General features: G+C 41.7%; 1 protein-coding gene across 2 annotated transcripts in view; it reads left to right on the top strand.

The window, feature by feature from the left end:
• PLXDC2 (plexin domain containing 2) overlaps positions 1–23,884 on the top strand; it is a 425,672-nt gene that overhangs the window by 224,547 nt on the left and 177,241 nt on the right. For both annotated transcript variants that reach the window (XM_058297885.2, XM_058297886.2), the window contains exon 4: positions 6,467–6,536. In XM_058297885.2, coding sequence (XP_058153868.1) covers positions 6,467–6,536 — 70 coding nt within the window. The remainder of the gene's footprint in view (positions 1–6,466; positions 6,537–23,884) is intronic.

Below are 23,884 nucleotides of genomic sequence, written 5' to 3'. Positions count from 1 at the left end.
CACTTACGGTTGTTTCAACACGATGGCAGTGCAAGGACCCCATCGTTGCTCAGAACTGTAAGGTTTAATCGTTAGCATCGATTCTGCTAGAAAAGCTATTTTCCTGCCTTGGGTTAGTCCTTTGTACTCTATTGTGATGATATATTTGTGTATTAGAAATAACAGGTTCGGATCCTTTCCAGCCGTTCACTGGAATCCATCAGGAGCTTGTTTGGTTTACGATGTTAATTTTGAGGAACTGTCGTCATGCCAGGCACGGCCTTGTACATGAACTGATATGAACCGTCGTGGACTCAGTGCTCAGAAAAAGCCAGGTTTATGTGGTCGTGTGATATTCGAATGACCCTTGAAAGTAGAGTATTGACTTTACAGATGAGGAAATTGTGACCTCGAGAGGTTAAATGATGCACGAGCTCACCCAACTCCTAAGTAACAGAGCCGGTGTTTGTCCTCATGTCTCTTTCACTCCAGAATTGAGCTCCATCATCCAGGCGCCAGGCGAGAGCCACCAAAAACGTAAAAATAAAGCTTCATTAGGGTCTAGGTTCTTTAAAAGAAGATTGCAGATTGAAGGTCTTGTGCTTGGTAAAGAATCTGCTATCAGAATTTATAGGTTCATGAATTTCAGGAAGACCTTATTAAGTTTCAAGAAAATTAGTCAACAGTTACGTATTTATGGGAAGAATAATTTTACTTCCCAATTAAGAAATTGAATTTATTCATAGTTATCTAATGTTTATTCAATACTTTTAACTTATTACAGAAACAAATCTTACTGAAATAGGATTACTTATTGAGGTATTTCAGATGAAAACTAGTATTACTGGAATTATCCATGTACATAAAAGCAAAAAATTACCTTTGCTTACATTTTAAAAATTTTCTCCAAGTTAGTACTTGACATAATAAACCATCTGAAAATGAAAAGACTCAAGATTGACTGGATCTACTTTTTGAAATTGTTTTTGGAAAACAATAACGCAAATATCTATCAATAATAATTATGATAATATATCACCTATTTGACAGCTTTAAGAGACAAGCATGTATGCCTAAGCATGAAATAAATTTAATGATTAAAAATAGTATATTAAAATAACTGTATAAAAATTAATGATTAATCCATGATTCCAGTCTTGAATAAATTAAATGTTTCCTATACTCTTTAGACCCTGTGCCAGCATAAACACTTGGGATCGGCAATTATTAAAAGCTTAATTAACACTAATTTTCCTCCTGCAAACTACTTACAGCAGGATTATACCTTATAAAGAAGAAATAAAGGGACCTAGGGGAACCATGGGTGCAGCTTCATTACAATAAATTAGAAGCTGTTTTGGAAGAAAAAGTAGTTTTTATTAATGACATTCAAAAATCGTTTTGAGGATTATAAACACGCCCACTCCGAATTCCTAACTCTTATTAAGAGGTTTCTGTCTTTGAGGTTTTGCAGGCATTAGCTAATTAATTTATCTTTGTAATCCCACTGAGAAATAGACAAACAAGTTTAGCTGGAATAGGGTATACTTAGGATTAGAATTCCTGCACCATTAAATAAGAATTAGCATCGCTCACAATATCAGAAAGCATAGAGCAAAAGTCATAAGAAAAATATGTAAAGGGGGCAGAAGTGTGTGGGCACAGCTCAGATTCTAAGCACACAGTCCTGGGGCAACTGTGTTGCCAGCCGCGACTTCCCAGGATGCCCTGGGGGAAGCAGGGGACCTTTTTCGAGAGTCATATGTGGCTCTATGCTCCTTAAATTTGCCCCAATCTTTTTTTTTTGTCCTGCTTTTTCCAGGTATTTCTTTTTTTTCAAATTGTCTATTTTTTGAAAAAGCATAAGGGGTTCCCATATACCCTACTCCCCACCACCCCCCACTCCTCCCCCATCAACATCCCCTTTCCTCAGTGAGGCACATTCATTGTATTTGGTGAATACACCCTGGAGAACTACCACACCGCATGGACCGTAGTTTACATTGTAGTTCACACTCTCCCCCAGTCCATCCGGTGGGTTATGGCAGGATATACAATGTCCTGCATCTGTCCCTGCAGTATTGTTCAGGACAACTCCAAGCCCCGAAAATGCCCCTTATCATGCCTTTTCCTCCCTCTCCCTGCCCTCAGCAACTCCCATGGCCACCATCTCCATATCAGTGATACAACTTCTACCATTGCTAGAGTCACAAGAGTTCTGTAGTAGAATACCAGCAAGTCCAATCCAATCCATATTATATTCCTCCGTCTTGTGGGCCCTGGGATGGCGATGTCCACTTCACCTCTAAATCGAGAGGGGGCTTAGATCCCACATAGCTGATGAAGGCATTTATATTTATGTACCTCCACCACTCTTCAAATAATACAAATTTTGCCCAGACTCTTAATTTCTGTTGCTTTACCTGACAACTTCCCTGAACTGTTTTTCCTTGTACGTTAAATTTCTTAGGCAGCGAGATTGGATTCAGCTCAGGGATGGAGGCCCACCACTCACAGCTGTTCTGATCAAGTTCAGCTGCCTCGCTCTGCCAATACCCAGCATTCTCGTGGCCTTTTTGGTTCCAGCTGAGTCATTTGTTTCATGCACCGTTTTGGGTCATTTTATTATATTTTAATTATGCAGTTAGATGAGGCCTTGCTAATTAGTGGCTCAGCAAGTCCTCACATCTGACCCAAAAGCTCCTTTCCTCATTCACCATGGAGCTTGGTGGCCCTGGGTCCCCAGCCCCCCTCCCTGCTGGAAAACCTGTGCTGGCCCTCCAGCCTCGCTTTCTCCTCGCGCTTTGTCCAGGTCATGACCAGCCCTTAGGACTTCGCTTTCCCTCTGTCTTTTTGACTTTCCTCTCCCCTCCTTGTGTCATCTGGCCAGCTTCTAGAGGTTCTGTGTCATGAGTCTGTTCCAGGACCCTCCCCTGGGTTTAGGACCCCCCCCCCGAAGTTCAGGCCCCCTTCCCCTGGGTCCAGCAGCCCTGCCCCCTGGGTTCGAGGATCCCCCTCCCCTGGGTCCTAGGACACCCCCCCCCTGGGTTCCAGGCCCCCTCCCCTGGGTCCTAGGACACCCCCCCCTGGGTTTCAGGACCCTCTCCCCTGGGGCAGGTGCCCCACCACCTGATTCCCCAAGGAAGGGGCTGGCACTGATGAGCGCTTCATCCCGCCCCTGCTTTAGCGTCTGGCGTACAGTAGGTGCTGAGCAGCGTTCATTGGCCGGCAGCCCATAGGGATGAAGGAATGCCCCCTCCTGCAGCCCACCCCAGCACCTGTCTTAGAAGCTGTACTGGGTCAGCGCACGAGCCAGTCATCCAGGAAGAATGCTACTGACTGGAGGAAATAATGGCTGAAACTTTCCCACCTCTTTTGAGGGGCGTGCATGTACATGTCCAGGAAGCACAGTGCAGGCCAATTGGTATAAACCATAACAGGCCTACCCCAAGACATACACTTGTCAGATTGTGAAGACAAAGAGAGAATACTGAATGCAGGAAGAGAAATGAGATCAAGCGCATACAAGGGAAGTTTGATAAGACTAACTGTTGATTTCTCATGTTAAACTATGGAGGCAAGAAGGCTGTGGTAGGACACATTTAAGGTGCTAATAGAAAAACTTCCAACCAAGAATTCTGTATCCAGCAAAGATGGCATACAAAACAGAGGGAGAGTTCAAATTATTCACAGATAAACAGAAAAAATAGCAGTAATAATAATCAGTGGGCCTCAGACTTCCTGAAACTCTAGAGCTTGTCTTTGTTTCTGTTTTAGTACTTTTTACAGAGGTGTGTGATTGTGCTTGTCTGTACGTATTTTAAGGAGCGATGAAAATTTTCAAAACCTTGCCTTTCAGGGTGACTGTGTTTAATGTCTTAGTAACTAAGAGGATTGCCTTAGCTCAGTCAAACCTGGGTCCAAAGTCTAGTTTCTGCCTCAGGCATTTTCCACTCAGTTTACCTGTGAGCAGCTATCCTCTGTGCCTCTAGGGTCGCTTGAGTGCACACGTCCACACAGGCCCTCATGTGAACAGAGGTCAAGGGTGGATGCCCTTAGGTGAGGGAGCAGCCCCTGGGCAGCCTTTGCCAAGTAGCTCTTTTGCCTGCCTCAGTTTACCTGGCACTCTGGGAGGCAGTGTCTCCCATACCCCAGTGAGCTCTCCTCCTCTGCTGGAGATAATCCCCCCAGAGTGACCCTCCACCCAGGGGGGATGGGAGCTAATGGACAAATGCTCCCTTCTGGCTCCAAGGCCCATTTCCTTACATGGCCCCCGGGCTTGAGACCCAGCCCACCACGGCGCTGACACGTCCAGAACCACTTGCCACTGCTTCCTCTTTCCTTCTCCTCCCTCCCCACCCCCATAGCGAGTACTTCCGAGGATCCCCTCCAAGTGGACTCTGCCCCCCGAGTCCTTGTCTCAGGGCCGGGCTGGGCAGGAGCCCTGACCAGGCCACAGCTGGAGGGAGAGGGAGGATGTGGTGGACCGGGGCTGGGAGACGCTGCCGTAGGGGGACGTCATGGGGACGCCGCAGGGCCCAGACTCGAGGGCAGGTGCGGGGCCCCAAGAGGCCGCCCTGGCCAGCGGGCCCCAGCCAGGACCGCTGGCATGGGCTGCAGGGCTCAGTCCATGACACTGGCTTTCGTCAGGATTCTGAAGTGTGTGATTGATACTCTAGTACAAGGGACCTGCTGTGCGTGATTGATACTCGAGTACGAGAAGGAATTCAGCAGAGCAAGATGGAGCTGGGACACCTCTTAGGAAACTGAGGCCAGCCTTGGCGGGCCAGGCTCTAGCTTCCTACTGGCTGTTCCAGGAGGCGTGAAGCAGGCCATGGAGGAGCCCGGGCGGAGCGCTCATCTGAGCTCAGTGCAGCCCTGGGTGCTGCTGGTTGTCTCGGGGGCCCGTTTTCCTCTCAAGAAGTCTTCAGCATGCATGTATATTTATGACTCTCAGTCTAATTCCAAAAATCCTTGTGGTGGCTGAGAAGCTCCTGGAATACCCGTCCTGTTCTTCCTGGGTGGTAAGTGGTGGGGGTTTTTAGTGACACATGCTTAAACCAAGCTGTATTCCAAAGCAAGAATGCCTGCAGTTGTAAATGCTACCAGTTTCCTCATGCACGTGGAAATAAATCAGAATGAGAGAAAACAGTATACTACAGTGAGAGCCTTTGTAAAATCATTCCTGATGTTTTCTATGAGATATGAGTTTGCCATTAAAGCTTGACTTGTAAGGTTGTTAGTGACCACTCATTTCAGTTATGCCTGTGGAAATGGGTTTTGTTGTTCCCATTAGTCAGTGCAAAATGAAAATGATGATAAATCCTTTCTGAAGATGTAGCTTTCATTAAAAAGGGGGAATAAAACTAATTGAAACTCACTCTAAATTTTGAATGATTAATTTCATCCCAAATAATTCATTAGAGATCTCTGATGGGTATAGAAAAGCAATTATTTGTGGTATTGGAAAGAACAAAATTCCATCTAGATAGGCTGCTCTAATTTTTTTATTTGTACATTGTGAGAGATATAATCTAGAAATTGTTGCATTTTGACACAGCAGCCTTTTATTGTAGGTTATTTGTATGTGCTTTGGACTCTAAACCAGCTCATTACTTCCCTCTGGATCCTCTTATTTAATTGAGTTGATCCGATTTATTATTAATCACTATTTTTTATTTCTTGCTTAATAATAATATACCTGGTTTCAAACATACAAAAAAGCTGTTTTGTTTTTGTGCTTTGATTTTCTTAGAGAGAGAGAGAGAAAGAAATAGAGAGAGAGAGAGAGAGAGAGAGAGACAGCTTCAGATCCCCTTCCAGAAAAATATGTGGGGAGGGGCATAACTTGTGAAATTTCTTCCTTTTTAAGTATCTCAAATTTCCCCCTATACCAAGGAAAAGTAGCTCTCTGGAAACCTGCGTTTTTATCCTTCAACTCTGTGCTTTAAAAGTAGACATAATATCCTGAATCTGGAGAGCTCATTATATCTACAAAGTGTATCTGTGGATTTAGATCTATATGAGCAAGATAGTCTTGTGCCATGAAATTGCCTTTCATTATGGAATATAAAGACAAATTGAATATGTAAGCTGTAATAGTGTTAAATTTAAAACTTTCAGTTTAAAAAAAGTAAAAACTTGATCTGTAACATGGTCTGTTGCTTTGGGGAAGTCTAGTCAAACTAAAAAGAATCCCCAAATAAATTGCCCACCATGTTGACAGAACTGGTGGTGCTTGACTTAGAGGTGAAACTTCCAGATTCTCGGTCAGCTAGAAACAGACCATCCTGGGGCCAACCTTTTTCTTTACACATATTTCAAACATTTGATTACTATAAGAATATCTTTTATTACCATCCCAGGTTATAATAGTGGGACAAAATAGATGCGTCTTTTTTTTTTTTTTTTAAAGTGAAAGTCTCTTCATTTTACATTTACTGTTCTTCATATTATTGATTTTCTTTTTTGGTATTGTTCCTTGCAGAGAGTCAATCTGTCCTTCGATTTTCCATTTTATGGCCATTTCCTACGTGAAATCACTGTGGCAACTGGGGGTAAGTGATTTTTACTCATTCACCTTGAGTAGTCTACAGTTTCACTAGAGTTATTATTTTTAATTCACTCCATATTTCAAGAGAGACATTTATTGGGAAAACCACTGTCTTCTATCAAAATGTCAAGGGTATAAATAAATCTAAGAAAGAGTATAGATACTGGAAAATCTTCTCAGCCAAACTTATGTAGTTGTAAGTTTCCGTTCTGATTCACCTCTGCTTTCCTTCTAAATATTAATTCATTTCCTGATATTATGGTAAGACAATGGGGAGAACGTGGAATAGAGCTAGAAAGAAAAGATGGTTAAGAAAGCTTTTGATGTCTTTATTTTCTTTCAAAGTAGATAGATGATGATAGAAGATAGATAGCTACATTGATAGATAATAGAGAGGTAAACAAATACTACCATTTTTCATCATTTATATTTTCCTTTAGTGCCACCTACATTGGCTGACAACTTATTTGAACCTCTTAAACATAAAAACTGATATCCAGTTAGAATTTTTTATTTTATTTTTCTCTATAACATGGGAGATCATTTGGAGTTTAGTGATATCCTGGCAAGGCAGTCATCACTCTTTATATATATCCCAGAAAGGAGACTATTTTTATCCTTCAGTGCCAGCAGCAGGGAGGCACCCTTCAGAAACCCTGGGTGAAGCAGGAGGGGCTTCCTGGGATGATGAAGCTCCTGCTTCTGTGCCAGTCGTTTAAAGATTTTGGGGGAATCGTGTGTAAGCTCTTTCTTGAAGAATGTCATAGCTTCTGTAGTTATGTAGGGAAGGAGGGGTGAATCACAGGGAAAGGGGTCTTGCATCACTACACAGAGGAGAACAGGTGGGTATGGCTGAGACAGTCGATAATTGAGGTTGAGTGAGACTGGGGATGTGTTTACCCAAAGGAGGCATATTAAGATTAGAAAAGTAGGTGGGACAATTTTATAGAATGCCTTAAGGGTCATTTTTAAGTTATTTCATAATTAGCTAAGTTATAAATTTTAAGAAGATGGATCTAGAAATGTGTGTAGTGTTTTAAACTGTAAAAGACATTGGGAATCGGACTTTGGCCCAGTGGTTAGGGCGTCCGTCTACCATATGGGAGGTCCGCGGTTCAAGCCCCGGGCCTCCTCAACCCGTGTGGAGCTGGCCATGCGCAGTGCTGATGCGCGCAAGGAGTGCCGTGCCACGCAAGGGTGTCCCCCGCGTGGGGGGAGCCCCACGCGCAAGGAGTGCGCCCGTGAGGAAAGCCGCCCAGCGTGAAAAGAAAGTGCAGCCTGCCCAGGAATGGCGCCGCCCACACTTCCTGTGCCGCTGACGACAACAGAAGCGGACAAAGAAACAAAAGCAGACAAAGAAACAAGACGCAACAAATAGACACCAAGAACAGACAACCAGGGGAGGGGGGGAAATTAAATAAATAAATAAATCTTTTAAAAAAAAAAAAAAAAAAAAACTGTAAAAGACGCGTTCATGCACTTTTTGGAAGGAATACCGCAATAGTATGTGTGAGAAATATCGAGGGCCTTGGATATTCTGTGGCTTCAAACCTAGGGATAGGACGATGCCATTGCCAAGATTTCAGAGTCAAGGGGAGGAGCTGGCTTTAGGGAAAGCCAATGGCTTCCATTTTGAAGCTACTAAATTTTGTCAAAAAAGGACTAACGGAAAGTTGCCTGAGGCCAGGCACATCATCAGCACCTAATGTTTGTTGATGAGTTGAATGAAAGGGGAAGGCACAAATGAAGATGGTGCCCCTGACACATGAAACGAAGCCCACAGCCTCACACCTCTGAACGTGGTATATGCAGGGGTGTCTCATAATGTGGATATAAGGCTGTTTTCTGACATTTATGTTCAAGTGTTCCCTTGAATTTTAAAAAGGTGAGTAACTAATCTTTTTTTTCAAAATCTTTACACACAGTGGTGAAAAATAGACCACTTTTTGCATTTTCAGTTGTATCTTGAAACCTCATGTCAGTGACTCAGCCACAGCTGAGAAGAGGCAAACCCCTAACCAACGGCCAAATTGTCTTTACCACTTCAAAATACCATTTTCCTTTGAAAAGATCCTCAGTATCAGTGGAAAAACTGGCATCTGGAATGATCTCTATCCTTTATTCTTTACTTAAAATATGCTAGTATGGCACGTGCATGTGTAAATCCACACTCTCTTTCCAGAGGCACAGCCAAGGTCATTGAGCTATTGACCAGGGTTTCTTGCAAATGAAGCAGAAGTGTCAGCTAAACACATCGCATCCTCACTCTCATCGAACATTCATTCAACCAGTGGTGACTGAGACCTCACTATGTGACAAGCTTACTGGACAGGGTCTGGCAATGTTTGCAGAGAAAAATAAACTGTGATTCCTCTTCTGGAGCTCAGAATCTGGGAGGAGGAAGGGAAGAGATATGCATAAGCCACTCTACGGGAAGGCTGCCTGTGCACGCCAAAGGGCAGTGGCCGGTCAAAGGGGAGAAGCGCATCAAGCTGGGCTGGGCTGGTCAAGACGGGTTTGTGAAAAACCCAACATTTAACTTTGGCCTCAAGGGAGGTGTCGGTTTAGTAGGCACAGAGGTGGGTAGAGAGGAGACGGAGAGGCACTGGAGAGGGACGTCCCCACAAGGGGTGGAACTAGGGGCTAGATGGTCAGCTCCAGGGGGTGGAGTAGATCAGTTCCTCTTGAGTGGAGGTTGGAGTAAGAACCTGGTGAGGGGGAGATGGGCCGAGCACGTTGAACTTAGGTGACGTCCAGCAAGGACGGGTTTCTTTGAGTGTGACGCTGACCTGGCCTGCCCCAGCAGTGGAGGAGGGTGGGCTGGGGGTGAAGGCAGAGGAAGCAGTCAGCAGGGGAGCAGTGCCTGAGCTAGGGTGAGGGGCAGCGGGAAGGGGAGGAGTCCTAAATGGTGCTGTTTATCATGGGACCTGGAGGGTTTCCAGCCAAAGGGACCTACTAGGGCGCAGGGAGGAAGAAGAAAGCAGGTGAAAGGAGGACTTCCGAACCCCGGGTGGTCAATGGATTTCTTCTGTGACTGGCGGGATGTTGTACGCAGGCAGACCCGCCTGGCAAATGCCCACCAAGCTGACAAACCTAAAACATTACTAACGATGGAATGCTTGGAAGGAAAACAGAAATCACCAGTCAAGTTAAATAACGTTGACCACAGGCCGTTCCTGGGGGTGGATTTTTAGGTAGGAGCATATACGTTCTCATGAAACTGAACAGACATTCCAGTGATTGTCCATTGTCTCTGTGTCTACGAATTCTTTTTTAGCCTATTTCTACATGGCGTGTGGGCTCGAAATGTTTTCGTGGTGAATGCTAGCTGTGCAAATACACAAACTGGGTACTTTAAACCATAATACTCTTTATGCCTACCTCTCAAGCTGTTTTCCCATTTCCCATGACCCCTTACACTCTCTCCTTTCTCTTTCTTTCTCTCTCACTCTCTTTCTCCCTGTTCATATTGGCACATTTTTTAAAAAGTTTGGGTTGTGCTGTCATGTGTCATTGTTAGGCTCCGCACCATTTCAAAGCAGAAGGTGATTTAAAAGTATAAAAATATCCTGCGGCCCCTCTTTGAATTTCATATGTATTTCCTCATAAGTAAACTTTGAAAAAATGTATACAATAAAACTAAGTTTCTAGTTAAACAATGTAAATAAAAACTAAATATCTGGTCATTTACTTATAAAATACAAAAATTAGTCTTTGCTTATTAAGCATTTTAATATTCAAAAGCCTTGTTCATCCATACAAACAATGCACAAAATGAAATGAAAATACCGTCTTATTTTCTGGTTCAGTGGTGGTGGAATCTGAAAGCATTCCTTTATCTTTCTGTTTAAAACATATTTGAGAATGCAAACATATCAGGCATTAGGAAACTAGTCCTCTGTGCATTTCATAAAAATATTTGCATTATGGCATCACTAAATTGTTTTGTTTGCATATCATGGGGGCTTTTACTTTCTTTTCATATGTATACCTTAATTGGATCTTTTTAAAATGAGATTGCTAATGTGGTTTTCCAAATGTTTCAGAATGTGGATTGAAGCTTGAGGAGCTGAGTTTTAATTTGTGTGACCCCTCCTGGTACGATATTCACGAGGCCTTCATGGGGATGCCTGAGGCGGATGAGAGGAAGGGGAGAGAAAGGGCGAATGTGCCGCAGGATGAAATGGGAAGGGTTAAGGTTACTCGGATAATTTTGGTCCCCACGGATCTAAGTAGACCTGAAATAACATGAGATTAGGAATTAGCCATGACATGACTTAAAAGGATAACGTTAAATCTGTGTTCATCACCTCGGTTGAGGAGAGCTTCGCCCTCCCTTCCTTTCCACACGACTCTGTCGTTGAGAACTTAATAAGGAATCTGTTTAAAATTTTAGGTCACTTTAACTTTGGGCCATGAAATAGAAGAATGTTCAGGTGACCAATTTTTAATATCTGAAAACTTAATACATGGACATTTGAAAAATTCAGACAGCAAAGTAAAATGTAAATGTCTCTTCTCCCCCTTTCCTAGTCCCCTCCCAAGAAACTACCAATGTGTTCTTTGAGCTGTGGTCTGTTAAATGCAAACCTAGACTCATTTCACGTACTAGCAAATAACCATTTTCTTTTTCTTTCTTTAAATCCTTTAAGTCTTCAATTAGAGATTTAAAACGTAAGGCATATTATCTTGGTTTCCAGGCAGCATATTACCAAATCTTACAGCTCTCTCTTCTTTTTTTTTTTTTTCCTTTCAAATAGAATATTATTATTGTATCCCTAAATAATATTTCATGCTCTTTAGAAGGACTTGATTAATAACAGTAATAAAAGGCTTTTTAAGAGTGGAGGAGAGTTCATTATTGCATCAGCATGACTGATTCACGAATGCCAGCCCTGGCATCTTCCACGCAGGTGACCTCAGGGAACAGGACGTGATGCACCTGTGCACCTTCCGGATCGAGGGGGAGGTGAACACGCTCGTCTTGTCTTCTCTCTATGGGCCCAGAGCACAGACCATGGGCACCTGGAGGCCTGCGCCTGCAGGAGGGCACCGAGGGAGAGCTGCTGGGCGCGAGCGCGTCCATCCCAATTTGTTGCCCTCTTTTAAAGTAGCAAGCTCAGCTCTCAAGGATTCCTGGACAGAAAGATGCGTTGTGCAGTGCCCCCCTTGCTGCCTCGTGCCTGGGCGTTCCCTCCAAGCCCTCCTTGGTAATTTACTCACCCCCACGTCAGACGTCAGGCAGGTCCAGCAGGTCTCCTCCCTGCGCTGTAGGACCTGCCCCCTGGCAGGCAGTTTGCTTCATCTCTGCGTCGATGCATGTTGTATTTCACCAGCACCCCTGCACCTGGGAGAGGGAGACACAGAGAGGAGCTAGCCAGGAGCCAGACTGAGGCACCGGGGTAAGCTAGAGGAGAAGCGTGGGAGTGGAAAGATGGCCAGAGGGACGGGGACAGTTGACGGGAAACTGGAGAGAGAGGAGCTCAGAGCCCGGGGAGGGTCATGCTTGGGGGAAGGTCACTTGGCTGGGATGAGGGGCTGGGCGAAATCCAGGGGCATCGGGGTCCCCAGGGAGGGTTGTGTTTCCGGAACAACCTGGCAAGTGCCTGGACTTCCACTCCAAGAGCTCCGGCATCTTCTCACGGATCCAGCTTCATGAAGCATTGGCAACAAGTATCTTGCTCACGCCTTTTCCTCATCACTGATAAATACCAGTGCCACTGGGAGGCTCCAGTGCCTCCCCCAGTTAAAAAATGACAGGGACTCTGCTTAATAAAGGATAAGGTAGGACAGACGCTTATAGTGCCTGAGCCTGGAAAATAAGGGGGAAAGGCTGACGTAGGCCCTGGCTGTTCCAGGAATGATCAGAAGAGCCTGTGAGTTCCTCCTGAAGGCGGAAGGTGACATCCTTTCCTCAGAGAAGCACATCCGGGTTAGGATGACAGCCTCTTGACTCCGTCTGCCTGGGTCCGAAGCCAAGTCAGAGCTGTGAACCCTTGAGCAAATCCTGTGACTCTTGGCTCGGCTTCCCTATCTGTAAAACAGCATAACAGCACAGCCTAACCGCTATGGAATTTTGTGAAGATTGAACTAGCTAATATGTGATGATGATGCCTGTCTCCTAGGAAACGCTGTATCAATAGCATTTATTATTACTGTAATTTTCTTATGTGTTTTCTCCTTTAATATATCCCTTCTCAAAACGCTTTCCCACGAAGCCTGTTTTCCTTGTTCGAGTCATTTGTTGTTGTGTCTGATGCCAGCAGCAGTAGGTTTAGGTCCACCCACACCGGCGGGTGTTTTGGCTGGACTGCCGCCAGCCCCAGCTGCTCCCTTCACCTGCCGGACAAGCTCCTGTGCCTGGAGCCCATAACGGCTGGTCGATAGTTTGGCTTCTTCTCTTTTGGGGGGCATGAACCGCACTCGTAAGTGTAGTTCTCAGCCTCCTCTGAAGACCGCACCTACAGTGTTGAATCTCCCCCAAGTTAGCAGTTCTGTAAGTCATGGCAGTAGACTCCTCAGATCTTTCTAGAATAGGGTGTATTGTCCTCAGGAGGCCCATAGCCATTATGCTTGCTACTCTAGCCTTGTGTAACAGGAACTTGAAGAACAAGTCATGGAAGCACTGGAAAGAAATGGGCATGGGATTAGGTATCCAGGCTGCCTTTAAAAGAGTTGACGGTTATTGAATTGCTAATAACGCAACTCATAATGTGTTGAAGACCCATCCCCAAATGCAATGTTAAATGTTTAGTTAAATTTACGTGTGATGGCTTGCTTTTGAATTGACTGATGTAGCTCTTTACATGTGCCTGCTATTTCAATTCTATCTTTGTTTCCAGGATCTTTTCCTATTTCTTTAATCCAATACAGAAACCCAAAAGATGTGATATAAAATCCACTCAAAACTGTGGTCTCACTTTCATTTACATAACTGTGGAGCCAAGACACAGTGCCATGAAAAGTGATAAGTCTAAATGTTTCATTTGCTAACTCAGATGGGGTTAGGATAAGCTTAGATTACCCTGTGCTATGGTTAGCCAAAGGGAAACGGGGATTTTCATTTAATCTGCTGGAATTATTACTGAAGTCAGAGGTTTCAACTAAAGGCAAAGAAGATGGAAGAAAATGTCTTTTAATTAGCTTATTATCAACTTCCCACAGCTGCTTTAAAAAACAACAATCTTTTTAGTTAATAACTCTAAAGGAAATCTATAGGATTTTTAGGTTACTCTAGAAAAAGAGCAAATTATGGGTGTTTAGATTGATTAGATTTTTCAAAAAAAAATGTGATAAAGAGTGAAATTTTTTTAAAAAATAAAAGGTAAATTATCTTAAAAATTAAAAATTTGAGCATATAAAATTATATAAAGTGCTATAAGCATGCATTTGAACTTTAATGTAATTTAATTTATATCTTTTAATACCTTAGAGAAGTAATAACCTTTTTAATTTATCTAGTTTCCTGAAACTTTATCTCAAGGAGAAGATTATTTGATAAAATGTTTAGAGCTTCCTTTTTTTAGTTCCAACTATAACAAAATGACTTGAAATATGTATTATTTGAAAATTTTTTATTATGGTTTATCATTTTTGAATGATAACCAACAAGGCAAAACTCTTTCTATTTAATTTGGAAATTAATCAGAAGACAGACACACATTTTAAACTCAATTTATTCTGATTGGGATTTTGTATTTTATTCCTACTTTTAATTATCTCAACATTGTTTTGATACTATCTCTAAAATCAGACAAGAAAACTGAAATATAGTGAAATAATGGAGTGCTAAGTTCTGATGGATAATAGAAATAAGTTTTAAAAATTTGAATCGTAAGTAAGCCAACCTAACAGCCAAATGTCCTTTTTCATGATCTTTTGACACGATGTGGCAGTCATTTTGGGTTGCTGTGTGATACCTGTGTGAGCAGTGACTCCTCATGGAAGGTGTTAGGAGTTGTAGTCATTGAGCAGTGGAAAAAACTATGCTTCCCCCAAAATATGATAGAAATTTTCTTCTGGTCTCCCCTCCCCCCCTCAATGGCAATCTTTTCAGGTCAATTAATCAGTTTTCTCCAAAATGCGTTCAAAACAAACTATTTCCCAAAACATTTCACTACTGCATTCTTGAAAGCAAAGCTTATCACTTTTTTTTTAACCTTTCTGTTCTCAAAAATTAAAGACTATCTTGGAGAAACTTTTAAGATAATTATTGCATATTAGATCAAATCTATTAAAACTGATGACATTGCTTAGAAAGTACTGGCTATTGCCCATTTCTGGGCTGTTTAAAAAATAAGATTCATGGAATACTATACAACTAAAAACTAATGTTAAGATTGTGTTTTAACATGAGAAGAATACTTATGATAGTAAGATATGAATGCATATTACAGAGGGAAGAGTAATCATAGTGAAATATGCCCAGAGCCTTCTCCAAAGCAAAGGCATCCTCTTCAGGGGAAAGGGTTTTCCTTATCCCAGCTGGGGAAGGGCCTTCCTCCCACTCCAGCCCTAGAAGGTGTCCCTATCTTACCTAAGAAGAGAATAAAACACAGTGAACAGGGGTCAGGGATCCAAGGCAATAGATTGAGATCATACAGTCAGGGAAGGGGGTAAGAGGCAGGGAACAAAAGTTATAGCACTGGGAGACAATTGTGGCAGGCCCCTGAAAGGCTGAGAAACCCCAGAACAGAGCATCCAAGCACTGTGGGACAATATCAAAAGGTGTGAAATATATGTAATTATAATATCAGAAGAAAGAACAGAGCAGAAGAAATATTTGACATAATACTGGAAGAGGACTTTCCAAATGGATGAAAAAACCAAACCACGAATCAAGGAAGTCAAGAGAACACCAAGCTGAATAAACATTGACCTTTCCCATCCACCACACACACACAAAAGATACCTAGGCAAATAATATTCAAACTGCAAAAATCAGAGACAAAGAAAAAATTTGGATATAAGTCACAGGGTAAAAAAATCTTACCTGTAACAGAATAAGGATAAGAACTCCAGCAACTCCTTATCAGAAACCATGCGCTCAAGGAGGATAGAGAGAAATATTAAAGTGATAAAAGAAAAACTTACCAAGCTGGAATGCTGTATCCAGGAATATTATCCTTCAGAAATGTTGGAGAAATAAAGACATCCTCGGTCAAAACAAAAATTTTTAGGGAATTCATTGCCGGATGACCTTCCTGCAAGAAATGTTCAAGGAATTTCTTCAGCAGCAGGAAAATTAGGTAGGTTGGAAACTTGACTCTTCATAAAGAAAGGAAAAGCATTTCATTAAAATAAAACATTTTAATTTTCTTACTCTTAATTGATCTAAAAGAAAATAGTTTGTTTAAACCAATAATAATAATAATATATTGGGTTATTATAGAATATGGGTATGAAAAATGAATGAAAAAATATTGCAGGAGATGGAGCGAGAATATGAGAACATTTTGTTATAAGTTATCTGCACTGCCTGTGAAGTAGTAGAATGTTATTTGGAGGTGGACTCATATTAATTAAAACTATATTTTAAATTTTAGGGCAGTTTCTAAAAAAGTTAAAAAGTAATACATTTGAAACACTAAAACACAAAATAAAATGGAATCATATAAAATGTGCAATTAAAACCAGAGAAGATATAAAAAGTTGGGAGGAAACAAAGAACAGATGCAACAAATAGGAAATAGTTATAGACATGGTTGATATCAATCCAACTATAGCAATAATCACTTTAAAAGTGAGTAATATATTGGGGAAGTGGCTGTGGCTCAATCAGTTGGGCTCCCATCTACCGTATGGGAGGCCCTGGGTTCGCATCCCGGGGCCTCCTTGTGAAGGCAGGATCGCCCAAACGCTGTGGAGTGCCACCCAGCCTGCAAGTGCTGTGGAGTGCTGCCCAGCCTACAAGCTGAGCTTTCACTCAGCAAGGTGATGCAACAAAAAGGGAGACAAATAAAAACACAAAAGAGTGTGCAGCAAATGGACACAGAGAGCAAACAACAAGCAAGCTGCAAGGGGGGAAAGGAAAAAAAGTGAATGATAAATGAATTAAGAGGAAGATTGTCAGAATGGATAAAAAAACAACAGAAAGAAAAACTGGACCCAACTATATGTTGTCTACAAGAAACTTACTTTAAATTTAAAGGCACAGATAGATTAAACATGAAGAGGTGAGAAATATATGCCATGCTAACAAAGAAGCCTGGAGTAGCTATAGTAATTTCAGATAAAGCTAACTTCAGAAAAAATGAAATTCTTGGATAAAAAATACATAATGCATATGCTCCTAGTAACAATGTACCAAAATACCTGAGGAAAACCTAGAAGAACTGAAGGGAGAAACAGACAAACACACTAATGTAGCTAAGTATGTCACACTCCTCTCTCTGTAACTGGTAGATCCCCCAGGCAGAATATCAATAAGAATAGTGGTGGCCTGAACATCACCATTAACCAAAGGGATCTAACTGACATTTACAGACCATTTCACTCAACAACAGTATAACACACATTCTTCTAAAACTCACAAGACAGACCACACTGTGAGCCATAAAATACATCTTAGCAAATTAAAAATTAATAGAAATCATGCATAGTAGGTCTTCACAGAACAATTGAACTGGATATTGACAACTTAGAGACAGTTGCAAAATTCCCAAATATTTGGAAGTTAAACAACACACTTCCAAATAAACATGGGTTAAAGAAGAAATCTCAAGAAAAGTTAAGAAAATATTTTGAATTGAATAAAAATTAAATTTCAACTGATCAAAAGGTGTGAGATGTAGTGAAAGCAGTGTGTAGAGGGAAGATTATAATATTTAATTCATATATTACAAAAGAACAAAGATCTAAAATCAGTCATCAACTACTGATCACAAGAGTGTCAACATTCAGACATTAGAAAAAGAACACAAAATAAAATGGCAAATTAAGCCTAAAGAAAGCAGTGGGGGAAAAAAAGAAAGAAAAGAGGAGAAATAATAACATAGCAGAAATCAATGAAATTGAAAACAGGAACATAATACGGAAAATTGACAAAATGAAACTCTGGTTCTTTGAAAAATAAATAAAATCAACATCCCTCTGGTTGGAGTAAACAAGAAAAAAGAGGGAATTCACACATCATTAATATCAGAAGGGAAAGGGGAGTCACTGCAGATAAAAGGAGTATTTAAGTGACAATAAAGGTATTCAAGACTGATTGAAGATTTGAAACTGAATCACTGTCAATTACCATATCAACAGGCTAAAGAAGAAAAGTCATTTCATCATATCAATAGATGCAGAAAATCTGTGTGACAAAATACAACACTGTTACATGACAAAAACACTCAGCAAGCTAGGTAATAGAGGGAATCTCCCTCAATTTGATAAGGAACATCTTTTAAAACCTACATATGATGTCTTAGTTAATGTTGAGAAACCAGATGCTTTCCTCCTATGATTGGGAACAAAGCAAAAATGTTCTCTCTCGTGCTCAAATTCAGCCTCATATTGGAATCTCAAGCTGGTACACTAAGAAAAAAAAGGAGCAAAGGGATAGGAAAGGATTTCATTTGCAGATGACATGTTTGTGTAGAAAACTCCAAAGAACCAGAAAGAAAGAAGGAGAGATAGAGAGAAAAGGAGGGAGGGAGGGAGGAAGAAAGGAAGATAAAAACTCCTGTAACTAATTACAAGTATAGCAAAGTCACAGAATACAAGCTAAATATACAACAGTCCACTGCTGTCCTACATACCATCAAAGAACAGTCAGAATTCAAAATTTTATTAAAAATTAGAATAATACCAAAATTGAATTGCTTAGGTATAAATTTAATAAATTATATATAAGATCTTTCTAAGGAAAACTACAAAACACTGATGAAAGAAATAAAAGAAGATGTAAATAAGTAACGAGATAGTCCATGTTCATGGATTGGAAGGCTTAATATTGTTAAGAGGTCAGTTCTTCACAGCTTGATCTACAGATTCAATATAATCTCAGTCAAAATTCCAGCAAGCTATTTTGTATATATCAGCAAACTACTGATTCTTAAAATGTATATAGAGAAGCTAGTGACCTAGAATAACCAGCATAATGGTGAAGAACAAAGTTGGAGGACTTCCACTCCCTTCTTTAAAGACTTACTATAAAACTCCAGTTATGTAGTCAGCATGTCATTGGCAAAAGAATAAACATAGGCCAATGAAACAGTAGATAGACCAGAAATGGACCACACACACACATGCACGTCCAACTCATTTTTGGCAAAAGCGTGAAGGCAATTCAGTGAAGAAAGAATAATCTTTTCAGTAAATATTGCTGGAACAATTGACTGTCCATATGCAAAAATATAAAACAAAACCAAAAAACCCAACCTAGATATAGACTGTATACTTTATGGAAAAATTAATTCAAAAGTTATTTATCAAAAAAGATATGAAGGCAGATTGTCATAGATGTTTCAAATAAGCATATAAAAATGCTTTAGTCATTTGTCTTTAGGGAAATGCAAATTAAAACACCCATAAGATACCATTACACATCAAATAGAATGTCCCAAATCCAATAAAACACTGATGATGCCAATTGCTAGAGAGGGGATGGAACAATGGAAAATTTCATTCATTACTTGTGGGAATGCAGAATGGTACAACTACTTCAGAAGAGAGTTGGATAATATCTTACAAAGCCAAATATTATCTTACTATATAATCCAGTAGTCATTCTCTTAGTTAGGATTCCACCTGAAAACTTTTGTCCATGTAAAAGCCTGCACATGAATGTTTTAGCAGCTATACTCATAACTGCAATTGTGGAAGCAACCACAATTTCCTTCAATAAATAGGTGGGTGGATCAGTAAGCAGGGACTTTATGTAACAGCTGGTCAGTGGGTCTCTGTACGAAAATGTGCTTACAGTGTAGAGACAGCAATGAGGGATTTCAGGGGTAGATTCACCTACCCCTGCTTATGCGCCACAGAAGAAAAGCAATCCCAGACCTTGGTGGTGTGCCTACTTACTTCCTTGTAAAAATTTGCTTGACAGCTCAAGATCAAGACCCAGAACGCAGGACTGATCTCACAGACTCATTGTCATCTCTGTTTTCATCTGCTTTCCAAGATTTTCTTGTACTTTTTCTTTTCATATTTCACATTTTTTGTTTTCTGGCACTTTTTAAAGATAGCTAGTATTTGATGCCCTCCAATCATTCTTCCCAAGGCTATACTCTAAACTATAGCACACTCACTCCTCCCCCTTTCTTTCTTCCTTGCTGTCATGTTGCTTTCTTTAGGAAATAAGGGAGCTGGGCAATTTTGTTCAGCATTTCCCCAAGCAAAGCATAGGTGGGATGTCTCCCCTTAGTGTGGTCCAGATGCAAACATTTAGGTGGTCACTTACAATGAGCATTAGCATCATATGGTGCCAGGATGAGATCTCATAACGTTTTCCCCTTCAAAAATAGGATGCCATGTCATTCAAATGACCTGTCCTTGAAGTGAAGAACATTCTTAATGGTTCCCTGAATAAGCCAGCAGGATTGGTCACTTCCAGCAATGTGATGTGGTTCTAGGCTGAGTAACCCCTGGTCTGCCTACCCTTGCTTATACTAAAAGTAATATCATTTTTTTGAAAATGAAAGTCTTCCATCTGAGAGGCTTTGGATCTTAAACATAAAGCTAGAGGATGCTTTAAACAATTTTAAGTTCTAAAGGATAAAGTCAAAATTAGTAAAGTGCTCCCATGAGCCCCTAGTTTTGGAAAAGCAGAAGGAACCAAAATGTCAAAAATATCCTAAGAAGGTCTTGATTTTTTAGGTTTGTTAGCTCAAATGCTCATGGCTTGTCCTTTCCTTTGGGAGTCCACCTGTTTCCCTTTGTAGCAGGTGAGGCAAGTCTGTGTAGGTGAGCAGAAACTCCACATCTTTGTCTTGGAAGCACATAGTAGATTGTAGATGTCACCCTGACCCAATGTTTTGGCTTGCGGAGGTCTTCCCATGAGCTGTTCAGCTCAAGGACATTGAGATTTTACATGCATCTCAGAGAATACTGGAGATAATTTATTAACACTAAACACTTAGCATGGAAATATTTGGCTTGCTGAGTAATTTTTTAAAATTGCCAAGTAGTTCATTTCCACTTGGTAGATCACACTCTATCATTTCCATTCCATTTGCCTTACCCAGGGAATAGCTTGAGGCCAATAAATACAGCTGTTGTCCAGTGAGATGTTTGGCTGTGGAGCTACATACGTAAAACCCTGAGTGATTACATAGCTGCTAGGACCTTCTGTGCTTAAGTGATTTTCCTTCCTCCAACAGGGGCAAGTCACATTTTCAGACCCTGACGTTGTCCGTGATGAAGAACCACTTGCTAGCAATGATGTAGATAATTAAACCCCAGGGGCAGTATATTTGCAGTTTGTTTAAAGAGCAAAATAAGCAGTATGTCCGTGTCCATGGATTGTGATTTCTGTATCGTTAGAACATTGCCTTCATTATTTACCTGCTCCTCCTGTGCCTGAGTCAAAGGCGTGTTGGTCTGGGCATCTGGTCACCCACTCTACCTGTGCCTCAACTCTCATTTTAGCCAGTGCAGAATGAAAGGAAAGGGCTATATAAATTCACAGGAAAGGCAGGCTCTATAAATCATTATTTCTTTTTGTTTCCAGAAAATAAAAATAATCTGAACAGTAACAAGTGAAAGTGTGACTCTTTCCTCCAGCGGGGGCTGAACTGGCCTGGAGGGGCTTCCAGCGCCCATCTGTGCTCCTAACAAGCGGCCCCAAGGCCTTGAGTAAGCAGCAGCAGGTCTGCTGTCCTGTGCCAACGCTGACTTTCCACAGAGCAATGAAGGAGCTAAATCTTCCTAATATGTATTAAATTAATTTTTAGGGAATAGTCCCAAGGCACATGAGAATTTGTAGTCTTGCACTTCAGAAGCAAGTGGAATTTAAGCAAAGGAAATACCTAATGGTTTGAAAAGAAGTATTGAGCTCACCATCTCAGGAAACAGATGGTACCCTGGGGTAACTGTTGTTTACTGGACCCTGTAAAGACTATTATTCACGGTAGGTCTTACCTGGAACAAGGCTGGGCACTACTGATGAAACAAAGGAAAAAGCAGGGCTTTGTCCCCAAGAAAGGGAGAGAAAGAGTAAACCATTCTTATTTCCTGCCTGGTCAGCAGAAGGGCGGGGGATGCCTGAACATTAAAGTAAGGCTGGCCCCTGGAACTCCCCTCGCCCCACAGCATCGCTGCCAAAAAGTGCCTGTTCCTGCGGCAGGGAGCAGCCTGCCCTCAGCGAGCTCAGCACCTGAGCAGAGGGGAGGACGCCTGGACAGGGAATGGGGCGGGCAGGAGCGATGGCGTGTGGTTATCCAGGTGGCTTTGGGGTCCAGGGTCTGCTTTGTGTAGAAGGTCCTGTAGGTAAATTGCTGGCTCCAGCTACTGTCCCCCGCACGCAATGGCTGAACCTGTGTGGTCCAGGCAGTGCATGGAGCCTGGGACCCGCTCAGGCGCTCCTCCCACCCAGTTCCATTTCTTACCCACTAATCCTGTCTGATCTTTAACAAAGCACAAAGAACCCTAAGGACAATCTCTATTCCATTGTGCTTTTTTGTAACTGTTTTAAATAAAATGGTTTGTATTATAAAAAAAAAAAAAAAACAATAACAAAAATAAGAGCGTGTGCTTTGGAGTAAGGTGGCCTCAAGTCACCTTCTGATTCTGCTAATAGCCTTGTGGCCCTTAGTTTCCTTGTCTGCAAAATGGACATTTCAGCAGCACCCGCCTTCCACATCGTTATGACTGTTATATATTTTAATACGCATATGGTACGTAGAACTAGCCACTCGTAAAATTCGCTACATTTTATTCTTGCTAAGGGATATATCTACTCTACAATTTAGGAATATGAGCTCCCCTTCCCCCCACCCAAAATGTATGTAACCTCATCTAGAGAACAGAGCTGCCAGGTGCTGTGACACAAACTGGGACTGCTGTGGGGACACGTCCCAGTAGAGGCCCCGCCACCTGGAAAGCTTCATCTGTGCTTTGGCAAAACCATAAAGAATGCACCATGGGGACCTTCCAGGCCTCTCCCAAATAGCCAAGGAGGAAATGTGATATTAGCAAAACTTAAATTAGAAATGCAACACAAAGGCCATGTCTTACAGGGTAGAAATATTAGCAAAGATTTGGAAGCCCTGTTGACAAAGCAGATAATTTCCACTGCATGAATCAGCAACAGATTTAAGGGGAAGCCTCATTGTACTTGAACCTTAAAGCATGGATCAGGTTTTGGTAGGGCAAGATTCTGGGCAGTTGCCAGCAGAGGAAGTCAAATAAACAGAGGTAAACTGTAGGCATTTGGAGAGCAGGGAATAGTCCAGTGGCTTGTGCTTTATCAGAAAAGGTCAGGAAAGCAGGTCGGGACATTTTCTAGCACTCCCTGGTATTACAAGATCAAACTTTCTGGGGGAAGCCATTGGAGGATTTATGTAAAAAATGATCAAGAGAGGTTCTTTGTTTACACTTAAACCATGTCATCATTGCTTTAATCACCTGAAAAGACAATGGGACCTAAATTAGGCCAATTTAAGAGATTAGAAAAGAGGTGAGAAAGGTGAAAGTTCAGTGGTCAAAGTTGGGTGGCTTGGTCGTTAATGGAGGGTGAAGAGAGGCCAGGGGAGGGTGGCATGAAGTCCTACAAGAAGCCTGGGGTGAGGGCACGCTGTTAGGTCAGTGAGAGTCCTCCGCTCACTTTAACAGGGCCTCCGTTTTGACTTAATAACAATGAACTTGACCATTGGACTCAATAGTCCTGCCTTTTCAAGGCCTGTTTTTGCAATTTGTGTGGCTAAGAGGGTGAAGCCGAGTTCCCTTGGCTGGATTAGGACCATTGCCAGGGGCACAGTGGAGTGCCGGGGAAATTGGCTGACCACACGTGGACCCTTGCCACGTGGTAAACCAGCTGGCCCGAGAGCTGGATGGACGGTGCCCACAGACAGAAACTGTGGTTCATTCCCAAGCCTGTGCCATTTTTTGGAAGACAGTACTTAGAGAAAATTTGCACATAGATTCTGGGATTTAAATTCAAGCAAGATTCTCACCAAAATCAGATAACACCAACAATTTTCTGTCAAAAAATGAAGTAAAAGCCAAAACCATCATCATTCTTAAGTTCACTCATAAAATCTGAAATATGACCGCAGACGTTTAGGAAGCCATAAAATCCATAGAAGAGATGCTCCTGCTGATGAGCACAGTGAATGAATGAGACGGAAGTGCTGAGGGAGTTGTGTGGAGTGACTCTTCTTCTAGTGCCCTGGAGACCATGAAAAGCATATTTTCTACTGA

The sequence above is a fragment of the Dasypus novemcinctus genome, chromosome 5 (genome assembly GCF_030445035.2).
Source record: "Dasypus novemcinctus isolate mDasNov1 chromosome 5, mDasNov1.1.hap2, whole genome shotgun sequence".
NCBI classification, from domain to species: Eukaryota; Metazoa; Chordata; class Mammalia; order Cingulata; family Dasypodidae; genus Dasypus; species Dasypus novemcinctus.
Note: the sequence above shows the minus strand (reverse complement) of the source record. Positions and strands in the feature narration are given on the sequence as shown.